At 32.7% G+C, this 15,139-nt stretch overlaps 1 protein-coding gene across 1 annotated transcript in view; it reads left to right on the top strand.

Moving 5' to 3' along the window:
- The first annotated feature begins 997 nt into the window (after positions 1–997).
- Positions 998–15,139, top strand: part of LOC143914059 (uncharacterized) — a 211,921-nt gene continuing 197,779 nt past the window's right edge. The window contains exon 1 of the mRNA XM_077434149.1: positions 998–1,202. Within this exon, the coding sequence (XP_077290275.1) occupies positions 998–1,202 (205 nt within the window). The remainder of the gene's footprint in view (positions 1,203–15,139) is intronic.

The raw sequence follows: 15,139 nt of genomic DNA, 5'->3' as shown, positions 1-15,139 counted from the left end.
ACAAACTCCAGTAAAAAATGAGGTCGTAAATACGATGTCTATGGGTACTACATATCATGCAAACATATGAATATTATGAAAAATTTACATATTTTCAATATTATAAGAATTTATTTCATCTCTGCAAAACGATTCAGAAATATTACACAAGTCAAGGTTTATTATAAAAAACATATTTGTTGATCTAAAATATAATTTAATATAAAATCGCATGTACGAGTATTAAATAATAAATTTAGACATATGTATTAACTAAATAATATATTCTGTACATAATATAGAATTGCTATAATAAACTATGCACATAGAGATACAGGGTTTAACGAGATTATAGCCAGCAGTAAAGTTCGGTAGTTGTGTTAATGCTAACCACCGAGGGGTTTCCAGTTTAAGTCCCTGGATTGACCTCGACTGATTTTCGAAAGTATTTCTGTAGTGCTGCTGGTCAGACTTAAGTATTTGAGAGTTTGCCAATTTATCTCATTTCATTGTTGAAACGATTCCACATCATTGGCAAAAAACATCTTGCCCACTATGTCACCACATTTGAACATGATTCCAAATTCAAGCTTAACAACATAGATGACGCTTAGAGCAACCCGTAATGGCATCATGGGAAAATATAAATTAAAATAAAAAAGTACAAGAGCTCAATCTTATGCAATTTATATTAAGATTTTATGAAAATGAACTCTGTATTAATTTTTTGTTTTGTTTCAGATTCCAATATGGCACAGAAAAGCTTTGTCAATTTCCCATCGTACAATAGCGCAGAATGATATCGATAGTTATAAGCAGACGGTTGTGTCACATAGTTTACGATAGTATTCATCAATAGAAGTAGGGCTGTGAGTTTAAAAATATTCGATCGACGATGCTGATTGCGATGATGAAGATAATTGTAACTTTAGTTCAGTGCAATAATAATAAAATCAATTGAGATGATTGGATTTCGCGCGTAAGAAACGCGAATATACAGAGTACAGTGTGGGGCACGATGATGTCGCTGGAGTGCGACTCTTCGCGATGGTGTTGGGCTTTGGCGATGCTGATGGTGTTGGGGGGCGGAGTCGCCGGGGGCGAACAGCCCTGTCGTCAGAGCGAGTTCTACTGCGACACTGGACAATGTATAGCTTTGGACAAGTTTTGCGACGGTGAAGATAACTGCGGAGACAAGAGCGACGAACCCAGATATTGCTCTCGTAAGTACTTACATACAATATATACATATAAATTAAATTTATAATACTGTTCGACACCAAAAATGGTTCAGAGACGAGATATGACTTTTCTTATAGATCTATGCCCAGTAAACACGAATCACGCAATAAAAAAATTTGATTGGCTCGTTTATTTTATCGAGGTAAGCCAGTTATCAAAGTGGAATTTTATTTAATTCTCATATAAAGACAATTTAATATATTATCCCTATTAATTCAATTCAGATTCGTTTAAATACGAGTAAATACTAGTACGAGCTTTTAGCTCGCAATTTTGCCGATTTAAAATTGAGCACACTTCCAATTAACCCTTTTAAACTCAAACAAAAATTAGTGTGGCCAGAAAACTATCCCAATAAACACGGTTCAATAGAAAATACTCAATATTTATTTATTTATTTATTTACATATATACCAGGAAGGCCTTACAGGTAAATCCCAATGCGCCTTCCTGGCCAATTACAAATTACAATTACAAATACAAATTTTTATTACATGTCGTTGAATTGCGAGACACTGAAAAACTCGCAAATTAACGAGACATCTATGAATTGTACATACATTTTATTGCACATCAATCAAACTTCAAATTGTGGTGACATAGTAGGTAGGATGGATTTTTAGCCAATTTTTTTCCGGAAACCATTTCAACAATCAGAGAAAATTGGCAAACTCTGATAGGAAACGATCAACCTGGAGCACAAATTCAGGTCTGACCAACAGCATACTCTGAAAAATTCATTTTCATTCAGGGATTGAACCCGGCGCCTTCTTGACGCTAAGCAGAAGCTTAACAACCGAGCTATGCTGCTGGCTATATAATATAAAATAGTATTAACAGTGAGAAAAAATCCTTAGTGAAAATACTTACTTTTGACTTTTGAATTGAACTGGAAGACTACTTAGAGATATTTGAAAGCTGAAAAGTACTACAAATGAAAGATAAAATACCCGACTATAGATTCCAATATTCATTTTGAACCGAAAACTGATAGATTTTGAGACATCGACTGAACACCAAGATATAGAAAAATCGCGCGGTTTAAAAATCACATATATCTCCGAATCTAAAGCCAATCAACTTTTTTTATTAACAGATTCGTGTTCACTGGGCAAAGATCTATAATAAAATTCATATCTCGTCTCTGAACCAAAAAAAAGTCGTCATTTGTCGAACAGTGTAATTTTTGTACGATTTTATCAAGTAAAAATATTTTGTACGATTCAGACGAGGGTCCACATGCACATTTGTACCCATCCGTAAACCCAGATTTTATGACCGTACATGTTTATATTATTTCTCTTTTCTTCGACGTCCATATATCAACGGGTTTGCTACAAATCGCTGCAAACGACGTGGCTGCATGCTCATTTCGATTTCGGTATTTGACGTCTCGACGAAATTCACGACTGTTTTAATTTAAGCATGTACGAAAGACAAGATATTCATCGGGTAGCGCAAATGACATTTCGATGTGCATTGATGATTGGCAATTATTAAAATTAAGTTGGATCTTTCTGGCAAGTTTAAAAAGGCAAAAGTCGAGACAAAAGTATCAGGAATACAAGACGAGTGGATAGGTGTATTGGGAATCTGACATAGAGATCGCATAAGTGCGAGCAGTACTCGCGGCATAATACATGTATGCGTGCGAAAGAGACATCCATACGTTCGACATCGATACAAGTTCGAGTGAACATGCGGTCAAACAGTCGCGAATTTCGTTGAGATAAAAAAATACCGAAATCTAAATGAGCAAGCAGCCGCGTGTTTTGCAGCGATTTGCAGCGGAGCGATATCAACAGGTACAATTCGAGTAAAATATAGCTAATATATAACTTCGAAAGAGATTTTGTATTGTATGTATGTTTTGGTTCGTAGAATCCGTGACGTTAAATTTAATTAAAAAATGAATATTCAAATAAATTTGAGTGGTAACGGTTCGGTGCCCACTAGTATATTGTATAAATGCTTGTATTGATTGTATTGTATCTCTATTAGTACACTCGTCGCTTTAGAGTGATCTGTGAAGGCCAGTGTATATATGTATGTACATATTCGATTAAAATAAAAAATAAAATAAAATAAATAAATTGTAATAAATTCCATTGTAAGTCCTCACCAACTTCTTTTGAAATTCGCTAGATAATTTATTATACAATCAAAATAAATGTCAAAAAACACCTGACAATTGATAACAATATTCACCTTTGGCCCAAAAATTTGCGAATTTCTTTTAAACGCTCATATCTCATAAAAAAGAAGAAACCAATAAAAACCATTGTCATATTCGAATTTAATGGGTTAAATTTAGTAAAGATTGATTAAAGTCCGCTCTAAAAGTAAGAAAAAACGTTGTTTTTTGTTGCTCAGTGTAATCGTCGATTAAAAAAAATAGGTTTGCGAAAAAAATCGGAATGCCTTTATATTGTTAAAAGTCAGTTATAAATCAATATATATTTTGTAATCTCAGTTTTAAATAAGTACGATACTTTTCTTTACACTTAGCGGCTCCTTTGAATAGCATTTCAAAAATAATGTTGAGTGTTGACCTATTCTTCAACTAATCTATACAAACTATTCGACACAACTTTACATACTTCTCAATTCAAAACAAATAAACTAGCATAAGATTGAAATTATTATATTTCGGTACTACCAATAGTCTATTTCATACTACCGGTAGAACTAAAGGCTGGATTTTGAACAAAAGCTGATATAAATAGCTCCAATAGTACCGGCATCGAAATCCCTACTTGAGGTATCATCAAATATGAAAGCATTACCAAATGAATAAATTAAGCCTAACATTAAGATTAACAACTGATCTATGAATATACATATATTAATTATAAATATTTTAAAATACGTATTAATTATAAATACATTCGATGACGAAAATAAAAAAAATAATATCTGCGACTAATTCTCATCCTTAATTTCATCAATGGATTATGAAATAAATACCTATGAACCTATAGACTTTTATGACTGTATATGGATTTTAAAAATTAAAAAGTAAACATCAAAGCTTCTTAGAAACAAAATATCGAAAATTTCACCAAAGGAGTTTTATATAATTAGTACGCAGAATATGTATGTTTTAAAAGGTTTTATATTATTTAAATTTTGAATCTGATGTATTTATCTTAAGCGTACCGGTTAAATTTAAACCGTGTAGAGTCGAAACGGAGTGTTTAAGCCTCGGCCTATACGCACGCAAGTACATTTGAATTAGAATATATTTCCGGGATGTGACTTTTGATACTCTCCAAGGACGTTTCTCGTTCTCTTTCCCTGTCCCATCCCAACGAGTTTGGCCCAAAAGGAATATCCGCGAACGAACCCTACGCAATATTTTAAGAGGAAAGGACGGTCGAAGTATAATGACAGACATTATGAGGGAAACTCTGATGGGAAATAATTTTCTCTTGCGGGGAAAGTCTCGAGACGAAAACTTGCTCCTTTGTGCGGGCGCGGTCGCTTTTCGTACACCTTGTCTTTTAATTATTGACGATTCGCTTAACGCGCCGTTATATTACAAACGTTAATATATAAATAACCTCGCTTATTAATATTTAAAACAGCCATCGCGCTTAGTTCAGTACTCACGAACGAAACTTCATTTGGATAGGAGTCTGTACATAAATATAGAATAATAAATCATTAAAACTACCCGTAAGATAATAGATAATTTCATTATAAAACTTTATTTGGAAACGAAATAAGGATCTATTAATTCACTCGAATATCCACAAATGCATTGATCGATTGATGAATTTACGGAAAGTAAATTCGCCTGACTTCAAATTCATGTACAATTTTCTGAATTTTTCCTTGTCAATTTTTCTAAGCACACTTATTTTATCCATAATATGTATATATTTAGAATGATTGAACTTTTGGAATTATCCAATATATAAGTTCAAAATATATTAAATATATCGTAACTCACTTTGGACCGAAACCCTGTGTTTTTATTAATAAAATTTCATTCATATAGCGTGTGTGTTTTCAGAATCCTCCAACTTCATGCAAAAAAAAAAATTGAAGATTTAGTTTCAAACTTCCATTCATAGACATCATATATAATATATTTTTATCCAAAATATCGACAAATAAATTTTTAAGAATATACATATTTATTTCCGGTCTCCGTGACGAGCCAGAATGTTAAATTACAGAAAACGCAAATATCGGAAGGCAAAAATCGAAAATCGAAAGATCTTAAGTCGAAAGATCAAAATAAAAGTGTTCATGGTAAACGGTACATACTCACTTAATTTGCGCGAGCAGGATACAGCAGGAACAAGAGGAACAGGAACAGGTTAATGTGCGCGCGCAGAATACGGGAGGAAAAGCCTGTTCCTCTTGTTCCTGTTATACCCTGCTCGCGCAAATTAAGTGAATATGTACCATTTACCATGCACCCTTTTTTTTGATCTTTCGACTTAAGATCTTTCGATTTTCGATCTTTGCCTTCCGATATTTGTGTTTTCTGTAATTTAACATTCTGGCTCGTCACTTAGACCCATTTATTTCTATGGTTTAAAGCTTGATTTTTTCTAAGGAATTTATCGATAATATTCTAAAATAATAATAAGAAATGATTTCAAATCCTCAGATATCGGAATTGACTGTTTTTTTTAGATTATCGAAATTTATTTAGATTTTGAAATAAATCGACGGGCATATGTAGTTATCAAATTAAATCTTTAATTCGAATTCTTAGCATAATGATCTATAAGATAGACATCGTTGATAATAGATTGAAATTTACATAAATTTTATACAAAATTGAATCATCACAATTAGAAAAACACTGATCTGACAAATCTGTGGTTGAAGACAACTATAAAAAAGCTTTATAATCAATTTAATTGATAGAGAGGTTTAGAAGTTAAGTTAACTTTACAAAACCAATTATTTTTAACACTACTCTACGAAAAATCCGTGAACTCACATAGAGAGTTTTCAGAAAATTCATAATTATAGGGCATAATAAAAGGTACTATTTTACATTATCACATTTTGTGTCTTAATACAATGTCAGCTTCTTAGGCATAACGGAATTAAAATCTCAAAAATCTAGATGTATTAGAAATGTTTTAAATTACATGGCATGGTGACGCAATTCTTAAATTCAAATGCATTTGTACGTGTCTTATAAAAATATAAAATAATTTTAAAATACGGATAAAACGTTACGTGCTTTTGGCGCATACGATAAGTACCCCATTCTAGTTGCAGAAATGTTCAAATATTTCATTCCATAGAGTCACAACGGTATCCCACTTACGTGTCCAAGAAGTTACGTTACGTTACGTTAACGTTACGCCCGTACGTGAAGATCTCTCGGGAAACGGTCGTTGGACGCGTTATCCCACTAACCGAAATATCACACCGACTTTCCATACACGTATAATACATTTAAACGATATTACCAGCTTCGAAGGGTTAAAAGCGCATCTCTACATACCCCAATCGTAAAATTTTCGCGTGTCGGTTTAAGTAGTGGCGGGGGGGGGGTATTTAACCCTCGAGACTTAAGGGATTTAAGTGCGGAGTGCGGTGCGCGTGTATGATTTAACGGTCATAACGAATGCAAGTTTGGAGAAATCTGTGAAGGGTGTGAGATTTATGGCAAGCTGTTGCTTTGAATGTTTCATTTTACTCGATTGTGTGAGAATTTGAGACACAATGTATATACATATGTATGTATATAACACATTAAAAAGCTTCTTTTTACACTAAAACATTATTTTTACACTTATTGTGTAGTGCGATATACGATAGCTTACTGCGTGCAGATTCTAAAATGTTCGCTTCCCATTTGTAATCAAAACCTTCGTTGTTTGCTTTGAAAGCGAAGCTTTCAAGTTTTAACGCAATAGTGAGCAATAGATAATGTTGATGTAATTTTATTATGATACTATCATGTATACAATTTTGCAAGCCTCAAATTTCAAAAGTCAATAACCACACCTATCATTTTGTAAAATTCACTCTTTTGTGAAATTTTATTACAAATATTACACCACTTTCATATGATATGAGATTGAAAAAATTAACTTTCCACTTGAAAAATGAAAAAAATGACGAGGAATGAGAGGTGGTCAAATTTAAAATTATATATAATCATTACAATTGTTATATGATTAACCTCCTTATGAGAGGTCTCTCAAACTTCAAAAAGATATTTACTTCAAAATGATTAGAGAATCCTTATTTTCAAATAGAATGGTAAAAATTTGGAAAAGCCTATCCAATGAATTAGTAACTTCTAGTGACTGCAACGTTGATAAAAATAAACTTGATAATGATAATAAATGGGTTTTTGTATGGAGTTACTCCTTTTTTACAGATTATCTTTTATATTTTCTTTTTTTTAATTGTTCGTTTTGTTTTCCTCTATTTTAAGTTATTTATATTTCTTTGTTTTTTATCTTACGAGATATTTCTATTTTTGTATAAATGTATGTATGAACAAACCGTTTGGGTACATCGAATATGCCACCTTTCCCAAGTATTCTCAAATAAATAAATACATATTGTAGAAACCATGTTTTGCTTATTATTAACAAAAATTATATACATATTAAGTTTGCTTAAAATCATATGCGTTTTTTGTTTATTTATTTACATAAATATATCTCAGGAAAACCTTACAGGTAAACCCCAATGCGTCTTCGTAGCCAAGTACAAACATTGCAGCATTTTTTATTACCAAAATCGCTAAATTTCGAGATGCTGAAGAACACAAAATTAACAATTAATTAATTAATGAATTAATTCATAGAGGCATCTATGGATTAAGACTTGTACATGCATTTTTACTGTTGTACATAAATCAAATTCAGATAGTGGTGAAATAGTGGGTGGGAAGGCTATTGCCAATTTGATGGGGGAACCGTTTCAACAATGAAAAACGATAAATTGGAAAACTCTGATAGGAAACAATCGACTTGGAGTCACAAATATCCAAGTCTGACCAGCAGCATTAAAGATTAGCACGGGATCAAACTCGGTAAACTTTCGGTGCTTAACATAAACACAAACACCGAACACAAACATAAATATCTCAATTTATTTGTATGTTCAATTATTTAGTAAATTATTTGAGTAATATTAAAAGAAGCTTTGATGGAAGCATTAAAATATGTTTGAAATGATGATAATGGAAAAAATATGCGAATTTTAGATAGGGTTCTTGGGGGACATACCAAACGGTCATAATGCATATATCAAAGATGGACAAATAAAATGTTCAAATCAATTCGATGTGTTTCACTATAAGTTGGTGTGTTTAAATTAGACGCTGCATAGATAAAAAATATGTTTGAACTTTATGGAATGCAAAATATATTTAATATGGAAGATATTATGGGAGGCTTTTATCACGACGATCATGGGTTGGTTATTCAAATGTGTACGTGTGTATATGTATTTGTTATATAAGGGATTATTTTATATTTTATAAAGAGTGGAATTTTTCCTGTTAAATATTTTTACAATAAAGTTTAAGAGTCGCCGACAATGAGTCAACGAAATGCTAGGAAACGGTAAGAGCTTCCGAAATGTATGAAATCCAGAAGTTTCAGTGGCTCGGCTATAGCATATATGCACTCTAGTTTTACTGCAGGTGCCATTGTTGAACGCATAAAGCATGGTCACTGTGAGCAAAAATTCCGTCGACCGACTTGAATCGGTTGGCTTGGAAAAACCTTTTGGATTTGTCATATTTATTTGCTTTAGTTGCCTACATATTTGCGCTTTTGGAAAACGAATTTGTTTTTTTTTTATGTCATGTCTCTAACATTTGAATGTTTGAGCTAACTTTGGAGGTATCATTCGAACGGAAAGGGTTCAATGTTTATGACGGTAAGAAACATAAAATTGAATGTTTCTGCGTAAAATGCTAAAGCAAAAAATCTTAATCATTTTGGAAAACATAAAATCGATCCATGAATGTATGTATAAGCTACTGAATATTTTACCAATTGAAAGACTAAGTTTTGTCGAATACTCATATTTTATAACTTCTCTATTCGAAAAAAAAGGACTCTTTTTGGGTTTGAAAGATGATTGTGCTTGTTAAAAGTTAAGAAGTTAATCATTAGACAATTGTAATGGTTATTTATAATTACGTAAGCATCGATTACATCGCCTCTCATTCTTCCCATCTCCAATGTGGAGAGATTCATACTTTTTAATCTCATACTGTATGAAAGTAAGTCAAGTTTAAAGGCAACTTTAAAATTAAATAAATGATAAATGTCATAGTCAGATTCAACAAGGAATATTTGTTTGCCGGCAAATCTCTATATGAATGCCCAATTTCAATATTGTTGATGCAATGGTAGAGCTTAACCTTATTTACTGTCTACAGTGTAGACAGTAAATAAGTGTTGGTGTAGACTCTACACCAACCAATTGACCAAAAGCACCAACGTATTTTAAGCATTCTTTCTAAAATGAATATTACAATTTTAAGTAGGAAATAAATAAAACTAAGCACTCACTCAGTATGAACGGCTTTTTTTCGATAGTCCCGTTCATTGTCCGTATTTTTTCCGCATCTAGCGCGACTTAGATCCCAGGGCCTTACTTATGGGGGGCCACGGCCTAAGTAGTCGGTAACTAATAATTTAGATATACGGGGCTGGATCGGCATAAGGGGCCGGATCGGGCGGGGGTGTCGTTAAATTTTATTACAACCCGTTCGGGTTTACGCGCCGCCGACGTGTGGCCAAAGGGCTCACACCACCCCCTTTTTCCCCTTTAATATTTCCGCCCGACCACCCCCTAACCCCAATTCGGTCCTAAATATTTACGAGTAAAACCTTAAACCTTCCACCCACCTACTGAGACAAATGTCCCACCTTTCTACGGCGAGTAATTTAATAAAGCTTCGAAATCACACTCGTAATTGCGCGTACGTATACGGTTACATTTTCATCTACGCACTTTCTTAGTAAGAATTTTATCATTTTACGGTTGACGTTTTTTTTATTATTTTTTTTTAATGTTGCATATTTGATACTCGTGGGAAACATATAAAGTTTTCAAGGACTTGTATTTTTACGACCGTTGGATGAAATGAAAGAAGATTCATTTATGTGATGGAATCCTATAAAAATCGAGTCGGGTGAAATTAATAAATTCTGAAAAGATATGACTGCTTTAATTTCACTTTAAACTTTATTCCAACAGATTCTTAAATTATTAAAACTTGAAGGTCTTTCGCTAAGCGTGCTATACCTATGTATGTGTGTATATACTCGTATGTAGGTACATATTCTATATCCCACTGTTATTTTTTTTCGAAATATTTTTTTGTATTCTGATAATATTTAAAAACAATTCGTCTTTGTTTTAGTATACAACGTTAACGAAATTATTTATCCTTATATTACAAAATGGCGTTTTTATCTCGTTAACGCTCGATATAACCCATCGCCAGTTAATGCGATTGGAATCGTGATAAATTTTATAAATCGGCTTTTTTCCTTAGAATTTTAAACGAATTGAACGTTTTCGACTTATTTTTTAAATTGCCTGTACAAGTTTTGAAGTCGTTTTTTCGGAAAATAAATTTTTATTTGCTTCAAATGAGAATTTCATCGATTTTCTTTAACGTATACGACGTAAAACGTATGAAGAAATTACATAGATTGATTTGTTTGTGCTTTTTTTTGTTTTATTATTCAAAAGCAACCTTTCATAGTGTACGTGCCATTTTGAGCAATTTTCTGGCTGATCATGCTAGAATCGTGTAGGAAATTTTATATGTATATCGCCCTCAAGGAAAAACCTTTAGCATGAAAAAGTTGGGTATAAAATCGCGTGACCATACAAACTCCCGAAAATGATACCTGATAGTTAAGAAATAATATATATGGGTTTCACTTGTTCACCTTGTTTTGTTATTTATTTTTTTCTGCGGCTTTACGATTCAAAAACGTTTGAACCGCTCTTTTGAAATCCGATACAATAAAATATGTTATGAATAAATTATTTAAAATGTATGGTTGAATTGATATGCGCACAAAAAGTAGGCATTCTATTTTTCGAAATGCGTAGTCGAAATTTGAACAATACGCGTATTTACATATACGTTGAAAATATTCAGTAGGGGAGTTCATACATCATTCACACTTGGGTTAAATCCGTCGGAACCGAAAAAACCAAAAAAAAAGTGAACCGGGGGGGAAAAATGATAAAAATTATCTTCAACGCTCTGCCGATTATTCGCAGGCGGATTATCCGATTTTCACGTTGTGCGTGCAATAGTGAAAATGCGAAAAAAAATGACAGTTTAACCATTCATCTTGGCTCCCGAAAACGCCCTGTGGATTTTCCAGGATTTGAATACGGCGACACGTGAAAGAGAAGGAAGAAGATTTCGACTATATATTTTTTCGACTCGAATGAGTCTGAATTTTTTCTCTTCTAGCATATTAGACTGGCGCTCCAACCCTTTCAGCCCCCGCTTGTAAATTATTATTCCTCGTCTGTTAAATAACGAAACTTGGGCTTAGGAACAAACAAGCGAAGAGGGAGAGACGGTTTTCGCATGGAAGGTACGGGTTGCTGGTGAATGTGAAAATCTGTCCATGATCATAATGGAAATGTCCCCGTTAAAATACGAGGCTTTTAGGCCTTTTCCACGAAAATAATAGTAGGGAAACGCCCCCCGATACAAGGGTTCCGGGTCACGCCGACTCCGAAGGGTTATATCTCATCCGCTGACCCAACAAACGTTGAATAATAAAACATTTCATAGTGTATTTGCAATCTATTAGCAAGGGGATGTTTTTATTTCTCCAGTGCCATTTATGTCGCACATACCCTTTGTTATTATCCTGTCGAGGTCACGGTTATCATATAGAAGTTTTCAGATTGAAAACAAGTGTATGTACATACATATAAGTAAGTCATACACGGTCTATAAAATTATTTTATTTAATTTATCTACATATATCTAAATAAAATTCAAACTGATTTCTCGAAGCATAATATAAAAAAATCCCGTCAAACGGTTTTGATTTGTATTTTCAAATTTTGTATCTAAGATCCCACCTATAGATTATTACTAATTTCGTTTTAAAATATTTAAATTACCTTATAGTTTATTATCATAATGAAATATCTTAACATTTCATTATGATGCTGAACTTATTTTAAAATACTAATTGGAATATATGATATTACTAGAATAAGTTATATACATATATTTTATCGAAAAATAAACATTTGGTAGGGATTCGTATTGATTTTTTATGTAACGACCAAATTATTCACATTTTATTTGATGTTGTGGTTTGAATTCAAATCTGAATTATGATAAAAATGTATTTTTTTATTTGATCGCTTATACAGACATACATACATATATGAATGTGTTTAATAAATATACATATTTTTCTATAAATTCAATTTTGAATTTTCTCACAATAATGAGCCCTCTAGATCTTGAGCTTAATATGCCAACATATACATACATATACTGTATTTACTTTTTTTTGCGTATCCGCCTTCAACACTTGAACCTCTCCACCCCCCAGTCGGCACATGCACGAAATATATTTAATGGTAGATTCGGTAGTCAACCGCAGAACTTTTCCTTTGTACAGGGGTGAGTTGGAGGCATTTTTTTGAGTGATTTACAGTCCTTATCCAATGATGACACCCGCACAGGGAAAGGAACACTGCGGGGACCCCGGGTACATTTTTTCCTCTCTCTCTCCACTCTTTCTATCCCCACCCATCGCAAGGCATCCACCCTCGGAGATAAACGGTAGAATACACACCTTCTGAATAATCCAGTTGGCACTGTGGAGTCCTTGACGAGTGCCACTGCTTGTTGCAACGTATGAAATATTCAAGTTGGATGTTCAACCTCCCCTACTTTCTAGTTGTTGTCGTCGAGACTCGTTCTTATATGAAAGTGTTACCAATGCTTCCAAAACTCTCACTCTGAATAACGTATACACATCACCCTTCGTGGGTAAGAGCTCTGAGCGATGAATGTATCTATGTATGTTGAAGGATTTATTGCAGAATTTTTCAAGTTTTTTTTTTCAAACGTATATGTACATACGTATTTTATTTAATTTATTTTTATTTTTATTGTTACAAATCAATATACACTCGCCATTACAGATTTGCTCCAATGCGACGGGTGTACGTTAACGAAATACAGAATACATAAACAATCAGAAATCAGAAATACAGTAATACATACATACATATACAATCAGAATTTATATCATATAAAATAAATCAGAAATAATAATCATAGAGACATCTATGGGTTATTTTTTAGATTTTTTTTGTATACAATTTTTATACATATAATAAATACGAAATTATAGAGATGTCTATAGAGATATCTATAGATTTCAGATTACTATGTATAATTATTACAAATTATACACAGGCAGATTTTGTGACAACAGGATTAGATCTAATACCAATTTTCAGGAACCGTTTCAGCAATGATCAGATAAAATTGGCAAACTCTGATAGAGAAACGATCGATTTGGAGTCACAAAACCCCCAAATCTAACCAGCAGATGGCGAGGACTCGAACCTTTGACCTCAGTGGTGCTAAATATATACGCTACCACTAAGCCAAACGGCTGTATGTTTGTATGTCTGGTCGTACTAGTACATGTTAACGAGACTGTGACTTGAAATATGTACAAATATACATATATACATATATACTTTTAAATCACAATAACTTCAAGATTTTTTCTTGTATAACAATGTTTATTTTAGTAGAGCGAGAATGGCGTATTGTAAGAAATAATCGGTTGGCCTGGTAACGTATAATCAATCCACAGTATTTATACGATAAAGTATGGAATTTTGTATGAAGTCCACCAAATGACCGTAAAAATCTAAACTGTTGTTAATTATAATGAAACATATGTATGTACGAATAAACAAACCAATGATGATATCTGTGACAAAAATAAACATTTGGAAAGGGACTGAAAACCTAATTTCCAAAAGAAATTAGTTAGACAAGTAATCCGTATGTTTTTATTAAATCAAGATGATGTTATAATGTATGAAATTGCTTTCAATCTAAAACTTCTCAAGTTCATAATAAAATTGAATTTAAATTTGTATGTACATAGATATAATACATATGTACATTAGGTCAGAGCGAAAATCGCAAAGCTTAGATTTTCATCTATGGACCCAGTGGAAAATCTTTGTCGTATCAAGGCAACGTTAAATAAAAAATTTCATTGATTTTATACAATGTCCTGTTCCTTCAAACAATCAATCCAAAAACGTCATGTTCGACGTCAAAACAGGTCATTTATATTTCCAAGTCAGAAACAGGTTATTTATATTTCATTTAAATGGCCTCCTTATATTTCATAAACTCCTTATTTATTTTGGCATCTTCTAGGTTCTGATTAAAGGTATTTCCTAAAGCAAGCTATCAACTACTTATATTTTCAAAATAATCACGGGAACATTAAAAAAATTATGATTTTCTGAAAATAATGCTTCCCATACAAACACCCATTGATTGCACGGTACGCTTTGTATAGGGACTTATGAGCGAAATGGGGACTTTGGATTTACGTTTATCAGTCAAATTTATCATAATCAACCCAAATAAACTTTAAAAGGTAAATATTTAGCGTATTTTTTTTACATAATATAAAATTCGACTACCTATTCTCAAAAAAAGCGATATATGAGATAAATCGATTGATTGAAGGCACTTCAATCAATCGATTTATCGATGAAAATAATGCTTCCCATACAAACACCCATTGATTGCACGGTACGCTTTGTATAGGGACTTTTGAGCGAAATGGCGACTTTGGATTTACGTTAATCAGTCAAATTTATCATAATCAACCCAAATAAACTTTAAAAGGTAAAT

This window comes from Arctopsyche grandis, chromosome 7 (genome assembly GCF_051622035.1).
Source record: "Arctopsyche grandis isolate Sample6627 chromosome 7, ASM5162203v2, whole genome shotgun sequence".
NCBI lineage: Eukaryota > Metazoa > Arthropoda > Insecta > Trichoptera > Hydropsychidae > Arctopsyche > Arctopsyche grandis.
The sequence above is the reverse complement of the archived record's forward strand: the minus strand, read 5'-3'. Positions and strand labels throughout refer to the sequence as shown.